At 42.3% G+C, this 8,015-nt stretch overlaps 1 protein-coding gene across 1 annotated transcript; it reads right to left on the bottom strand.

Annotated features, from left to right (window-relative positions):
• Positions 1–5,442: 5,442 nt before the first annotated feature.
• On the bottom strand, positions 5,443–7,393 carry LOC135712696 (uncharacterized). The gene is made up of 3 exons (XM_065235661.1): positions 7,103–7,393; positions 5,594–6,862; positions 5,443–5,535 (listed from the first exon to the last, which is right to left on the bottom strand). The coding sequence occupies exons 1-3, from the start codon at positions 7,391–7,393 to the stop codon at positions 5,443–5,445; spliced, it is 1,653 nt and encodes a 550-aa protein (XP_065091733.1).
• Between the last annotated feature and the right edge of the window lie 622 nt (positions 7,394–8,015).

Below are 8,015 nucleotides of genomic sequence, written 5' to 3'. Positions count from 1 at the left end.
TAAAATTTAATCTAGATTTTTGAAATTCTGGATTAAATCCCTTACCGCCATATTAGTCATAATCAGCGATTTTATGATCGCTGCTTGAGTGAGTGATAATTGATAAAATCGCTGATTGCGACTCTCTGGAAGCAAAATTGATAGGTTTTATGTATCAAACACATACTTTGAGACCTCTTCTTGTATCTTTCAAATCATTTAATGATTTCATAGTTCCGAAAATATTTTTTTTTTATCTTAAATGAGTATTTGGAGCCCTGGTATTCCCCCGTTTTGTATCAATGCTTTATGAATAATTTAAAATACAGTACCAGCCATTTTTGATCCCTAAGGAACGTTCAAGTAATGTCATAAATTTAATTTAGCGTTAGATGAATTTTATAGAAGGAAACTAAACCAAACATCACGTGTTTTTTTAAAAAGGGGAGGCACTATATAGCTAAACATGAGAATTGCGGTTTTACACTCGTACATACATTTAACAATCATGTATTAAATTAAGCCAGAAAAAGCAGTTTTCAGCTTCCGAGCCTTCCACTTGGGGTAGTAGTTTATCAAGGGCCCTTCTTTCTTTCATATATAAACATTTTTTTTTATACTCTTGTAGAGTATGTTTCCCTTGAAGAAATGAAACGAGAATCCTCTTTTCACGTCCATATACATCGTACACCAGGGTGACACGCTTAAGTTTTCGAATTTGCCCAGCACCAACGCTGGATCACTATCAGGAAGTTCAAGTTGTACGTAATGAATGCCTCCCGCAAGTGACATACGTACCTTCACTGTCTTTCCATCCGCATAAAGGATAAATCACGAAGTACGTTATGCAAAATGTTACATTAATGTATCCAAGGGGTAAGTCACTCAGCACATTGTATCGAAATTAGATTCGGCACAGCCTGGGCACATCTATCGACACACCCTCGGCATACCTTCGGCACAATCTCGTAGGCATTGGATTGTTGTAAATAAAATGGGAGCACTGCTGGATAACTGTCATTGAAGTTGTTCACGCTGTTTGACTGTATATTCCAATCCTTCCATCCTTTAATTGAATATACCTTAGGAACTCAGACCAGCAGTTCACTTATAGATCTAAATATGAAATGTAAGTTCTAGAGTGGGCTCAAGAGAAAGAGGCAGTTATTCAGACCCCATTAGCACCCTTAATTCGAATAATGATGCACGGTTCCATCTCTTTCCGGCCGCTGATTGACCATTCCTTTTCACAGCTTTCACAGATAGGCTAGGTTTCTGGTATGCCTTTAAGGGCATTATAAAACCCTAAAACACAGGACTTTTATCATTCTATGAACATAAAATATCAACATTTCGGACACCCGCCACCTCCCGCGTAATCCTGAATCCGATTCATCCTTGCGATTTCAAACCAAAACATTCAAGGTGTCAGTAATACCGTGTTGCCGGGATGGGCATGACCGGCACAATCGGCATACCTACGGCACACTTGTGGCACACTGATAAAAAAGATGATCCAAGATTGGTGTGCGGTGTGACCTACTCCTTGAATGTATCACAGTTGTCCCTAAATGCATACAGCAGGGCTCTTCAGACTGGAACTTAATGAAATCCGGTTAAAGTTGATGCCATTCCAACAGCATTCTCATCCAGTAGTGTCTTGAAGAAATGGGAAATCTTGACCCATTGTCTTGTCATTGGTGAAATCGAAACAAAAAGTGTTCTAATATTTCGACCAATTTCATGAGCGGTGGTGTAGGGGTAAGCGTTATTACCTCTCACCTCAGCAGACCTGGGTTCAATCCCAGTCGGTGCCGCCGGGATGTTCTGAGGCATAACATCTCTGATCACGCCTTCCTTCGGAAGGGAAGTAAATCCGTTGGTCCCCGGTTCATGAGTTGATGGGTCAAATAGGTAGGTAGGGTCCAGTTGTGGGTGGGAGCTGCTTTCCTGGCCTAGCGTCGGTAGCATTGCTGCTCAACATGGAAAACAAGATCGACGGAAAACAAATCAAGGAAAAAAAAACAATTTCATCATCAAACATTATCTGCTTCCAACGGTGACGAAAACACACCGAGCACTCTGAAAAATAGTTTCTACCAGTTAAGTGATCGCGTAATCTACACCGAGAGGATAACGGGACATCTGCGGCTGCCTGATCTATTGCATATACTACTCAATAGAGATAGTATTTTGTGTGAGCCAAATTAAATAGTGTTATTTTTCAATAATTGACGCAATCCAGTCCGTGCCTCTTTTTGAAAAGACGGCAAATGAGACCATCCACCATATGAAATCAACATAAATGTACATTATCTAAGCAATCGAGTTTACCAACTTCCACTTCACTTCGTTATTGTCTCGCACTGTATTTTCTTCAAAAATTCCTTCGATCCCTTCACCAGTTTACCTGAAATTTTTTGTCTTTTTTTTAACCCCCATCACTCTCCTTCCGTTCAATTTCAAGATTAAAAAATGAGCGACAAAAAAACTGAACGCAGTGCATCCTCAAAAGGTAAAATCTACACATTACTAAACAGGATATATAAAACCGATCCCGCTCCTCGTAGTCGCGAAGAAGAAAAAAGACATTACCTCCAAAATTGACTCTGGCGTGTCTAAAAAGTCGTCGACATTGGCATTGCTCAAATCCCGCCAACCGAGCAACGTATCTCGAGCCACCAGCAAGCAGAGCAACTTCTCCACCGGTATGTCCCGACCGGAAAACAGCTTCTCGTCAACGCGTTTCTCGCGCTCCTCCAAGCTGAGCATCGTCGTCGGCAAACAACAGCAGGGTGTCCACTAGGGTGTTTCATTTTGAAAAAAGTGATGAATTTTTGATAGGCCACCCTCCAGTTCGATTCATAGCCCCAAAATATGAACCTGTGCAAAAAATGGTAAAGATTGATGAAGGTTTAGAGGTCGCGCCAATGATTTGGATTTTGTATGGAGATTTTGGTGAATTAGTATGGGAAATTATTGATTTTCGTTTACATTGCTCTAACTTTGGTTGTAGTTGTCCAAACGTTGAAAAAAAAAAAAATGTGGTTGTCATGACAATGATCAACAAGCCTGTTGTTGTTGCGATGAAATTGGCGTTGTTGCCTTGTACATATTCATCTGTCAATTTACCCTATTTTGCCATTTTTTCACATTTTTATAATTCTTGATACGCTGCAAAACTGAGCGTAGCAACTGTAGGCTTTTTGTTTATTGCCATAGCAATAACATACTAAATTTTTTCGACATTTGGACAAGTAGAAGCAAAGTTATAGCGATATAAGCGATTTTTTAAATTCTTCCATAGTAATTCCCATACAAATTTCAAATCATTGGCGCGACCTCTAAACCTTCATCAATCTTTACCAATTTTTGCACAGGTTCATATTTTGGGGCTATGAATCGAACTGGAGGGTGGCCCATCAGAAATTCATCACTTTTTTCAGAATGAAGCACCCTAGTGTCCACCAGCTGGGCCAGTTGCCGTCTTATCTGCGTGGCAAACGACCTGTAACGACTGCCGGTAAGCTGAACGCAACCGAGTCCGAAGCAATCAAGAAATTCTCAAACAACGCGGGGAAGCAATACGGAAGCTACGCCCATTCAAAGCCCGTACTGGATGGGATCGCAAAAAAGGCACCTTTGAAGAAACCAAATGTGTCACCTGCAAGGAAAGCGACAAACCTGGAACATGCATTCACTAATGTATCAACCGAAACGGATCAGATCGATTCGGAAATAAAGGCAGGATGCCCACCGTGTGAAGGGGAAGGTTCAGGAGCAGCGGATATGCAGCAGGTGGTTTTATTAGGGACGGATCTGGAGCTGAGCGAAGTGTACGGGAAGATGAAGCAATTGGAGCAAATGTGCGATCGACTCGAAACGGATTGCAAACAGAAGCATAAACAGATCACGGAACTGGAAGCGGTAGTTGCTGTCAAGACGGGTATGATAAAGGAACGGGAGGATGACATCGAGAAGGTTATATTAGTTAGCGATGAATCTTTAGGTTGAGATTGACAAAATGCTATTTTCGTGTAGTTGAAACAAACTGTGGAAAACTTTCGATTGACATCAACTTCGCGAGATTCGGTCTTTCGGGACGGGCTGCAGGAAGTGGACCATAAATTTGCCGGTTTGAGAAGGGAGTTGACTCAAAAGTGCAATGATCTTGTCAAATGTAACGGCAAGATTTGGATTTTGAATGAACGTATCGAGGACTTGACGGCCAAGTTAGTCCAAGCAGGTGGTGTTCTCGATGAGAAAGAAAAACAACTCATCGAATCATTGAACAAGGAAACCGAGAAAGGTAAGGTAAATGGTAACCAGAACAGCCAAATATATGCGATTGTTTCCTGCAGATTCAATGATTGATGAACAGTCGAAAGAAATCGATGCCTACAGACAGCATTCTGAAACGTTGACGGTAGATATTTTCTGGTTGAAATTTCATACTTTGTAAGCTAAACGTTTGAATAAATGCAGCAAAGAATTAATCTGCTGAATCAAGAAATCGCAGCCTTGCAAAAGGAAGGTCCAAAGAAGATTGATTCAACAGAACTGGAAGTCAAAAAGTTTCAGATCGAAAACAATATGCTTTTGAGTGTCGAAAAGCAGGTCCACTCCAAGTTGCTGGAGAATTTAGAAAACAGCAAAGACGCATTCAAGGAACGGTGCGATAAAATGTTAAGCTATGGCTATGGCTGCCGAGAGGTGGGTTGTTGTTTGTTCAAGGACCAACTTGATGCGGGGTCGGGGTTTTAAGATGAATTTTTTTCCGAACCAATTCGCAGACTGGAGCCGCCAACCGGACGTGGGCCGAGGGATTCGATGTTCTATTTCCAACCTTGGCAGACAAACAGCGTCAGTGTGGTAAGGAGGAGCAAATTATCAGTGATATCGAGCGGAACAATCGAAAGTGTAGGGCGGTGCGTAACAAGTTGTTGGAGAAGTTAAAGCAGCTCAAGAAGGAGAACCGGCAAATGCGTGAGATTATGTACGTTACTTGACATTGTTGAATTGATGGCACATTTGGGATTCATTTTGTTTCTCTACAGAAGGAATAACTCTGGTCTGAATGCGATAACTGTGCAACCAACGCAGGATGGACACTCACTTGAAGGACCAACTGTTGAACCAGATTTGTAGGTTATTCCCCGATAACAGTGCTTCAAATAAAAACAATGGCGCAGGATTATGTTGAGGCGGAAATTTTGAATAGAATAAATTGCGATGAAATTTTGAGTGACGATGATAAGACGAAGGACGCAGAATCCTGTTAAGGAGTTAGAATGTTTATTTGTATAATTTATTTGTATACCCAATAACGGAATATATTTATCGAATCATCGGTATTATTTGAATACATGCATTTGCTATACTATCTATAATCGCATATCAGTCCCATATGGATTTTCGTCAATTTTAAGATAATAACGCTATCAATTGGTATCTACTTTTATTTTACAGCTTCTTCAACGGAGTAGCAAGGTGTGGATTCATCTTCTTCCAATGACCAGAATCTTTCCATAATTTCAGGTAGGTTTGACATGGTGGCTACGTTGGATATGACAGGCGCGATTGGATGACAATGCGCAGATCGCCCTGATATTACCCAGCCGAAAGTTGAATTCACGAGAACCGGCAGATATTCGCCTAGTTGAATTCTGTCCGACGAGTTGAATATGTCAAAAAACACTTCAGCACCCAAAATGAGGTCGACAGGATTGGCTTGATAGAATGCTGGATCAGCGAGCTGCAGTTCCGGAGGAATTTTCCACGACGTTATGTCGATCGATGTGGAAGGCAAATCAACGGTGAGTCTTGGAAGAACGAGAAATTCTACAGTAGCGACGAAATCGGAGGTGCGAGAACGAATGGTGGAAATGAATTTTTGTCGAGCCTGAGTGGATGACCGACCTATTCCAGCAATTGGTAGAGAGATTTTCTTTCTCCGAACAGTCAGCGATTGGGAAAGGGTCTCCGTTATGAAGCAACACTCGCTGCCCGAATCCAAAAGTGCACGTGCAGCGTGTTGAACTCCGGTATCGTCGACCAAGATGACTACTGCTGTGGCTAGCAGAACCCTTTTACTACTCTGTCCTGCTGAAGCGTAGCTGGTTGGATCGATGGCTGTTGCTGAGACGGTGAGATTAGACTGCTGATCTGTTAAAGGAGAGTGATTGACGGTTGATGACTCTGGTTTTGGTTTTCCCGAATTCGAACCATCGTTGGCACATAGTTGAGTATGATGACGGCTGCGGCATTTCCGACAGGTACTAGATGAAGAACAATCCTTCGCTACGTGTCCCTTCCGCAGACAGTTGCGGCAAAGCTGGTGACGTCGTACTTCTTTCTCTTTCTCCTCCACGCTCAGGTTCGAAAATGATGAGCACCTGTATAAGGGATGGTGATCACTGCACATTAGGCACTTTCGAGCGTTGAGTTGAGCTGCACCATGACTAGCAAGTGGACGAGTGGTTGGCTTCTTCACAGTGGTGACAGTTGGATTCTCGATGGTCTTGACCTGTATGGTTTGTAGCACATTTACACGTCGATGGATGAAGGTGGTGAGAGCTTGGAATGAAACTACATTCTGAGTAGACGCGTACTCTTCCCAGTCTCTCCGAGTTGTGGGATCTAGACGAGTGCTGAGCATCCGGACGAGTAAGAGATCCCAGCACTGAGTTTGTTCTCCGAGTTGTTGAAGCACTTTCACATTAGATTCAAATTTCTCCACTAGTGAGTGGAGTTCTGCTGCCGACTCCCGCTTTATGGTGGAAAACTCGAACAGTGCGTCCACGTAAGTCTGCTTTAAACGCACGGGGTTTTGATAATGATCTTCGAGCAGCTTCCAAGCAACCATATAATTATTTGCACTGATCTGGATTGTTTGAATGAGTTTTAGGGCATCTCCAGCTAGGGATGATCGCAAATAATAAAATTTTTGAATGTTTGAGAGATCAGCAGACGAGTGGACTAACGAGATATAGAGATCATGAAAATTTAGCCAATTGTCGATGTTTCCGTTGAAAACAGGGAGCTTGACGTCGGGGAGTCGCACGTGTCAAGCGGAAGAATGGACATGACCAGCTGATTGAGAACTAGGTGAGCACGGTGTTACTGGAGTTTTATTGTTGGCGAGGAGAAAGCCTTTCACTTTATAATACGCAGACTCAAATTCACTGCGTGATTTAAACTGCTGCTCTAAGCCCGCTTCGTCTAGCGATTCCAATTCCGATTGGGTTTTATTGAAATCCACCCAGAGTGTCGAGAGATGCTCCAGTCGCACTGGAACTTGGTGGACATCAGTGTCCACGTCGAACTCGTCCATGAAGGTATGGATAAGCGTGAATGATGTTTGGAGGCTACGTAAGCGCACCTTGAGCGCCTTGATCCGACGTTCCGAAGACATTTTGATCTGGAACTGGAGAACAAGACCAGGTAGCCCAAACAAGAGGAAGGTTAAGAGTTTGGAAATATAATTACCTTAAATAAGGCAATTCAGTGCCTTGTAATAATATAATTAGCAGCAGCAGCGTTGTAGCAGAAGATGAGGTAGAAGATGGCGGAAAATTCGTTCGCAGTCCGATGAATTGAACTTCCTTCAGAACACAGGCACAATATGGCGAAAGGTCCACTGGAGAAACCACGTTTCTGGATGAACGGAGTGTCGACGCTCATCCGGCCCGAAGGACCAGATGATAGTATCAGCGAGAGCAGCACAGGTAAGTTTCAGGTGTACACTTTTCCCAGTGAACGTCTTCAGGTTCAGGTAAGTATGTCTATAAACTTTCTTTCAGATGCACTGAACTATTAATCTTCACATGCAGGTAAGTAGTTTTTCTTCTTTTCACTGAACTCAATTACACATTGTTTGAACTAAATTAAATGCACTTTATTAAAATTAAACTTCAGTTTGGTATATATTTCTTCTGCTACAATTCTACACTACTACAAATTTCTTATGATGATGGTTTCAGCACAACTGATGATGATGAAAAAGAGATCTTCCGCTGCTTCGTAGATGCCTTTTA

The sequence above is a fragment of the Ochlerotatus camptorhynchus genome, unplaced genomic scaffold (genome assembly GCF_037179485.1).
Source record: "Ochlerotatus camptorhynchus isolate MF236.1 unplaced genomic scaffold, CSIRO-AGI_Acam_v1.1 ptg000040l, whole genome shotgun sequence".
Classification (NCBI taxonomy): domain Eukaryota; kingdom Metazoa; phylum Arthropoda; class Insecta; order Diptera; family Culicidae; genus Ochlerotatus; species Ochlerotatus camptorhynchus.
Note: the sequence above shows the minus strand (reverse complement) of the source record. Positions and strands in the feature narration are given on the sequence as shown.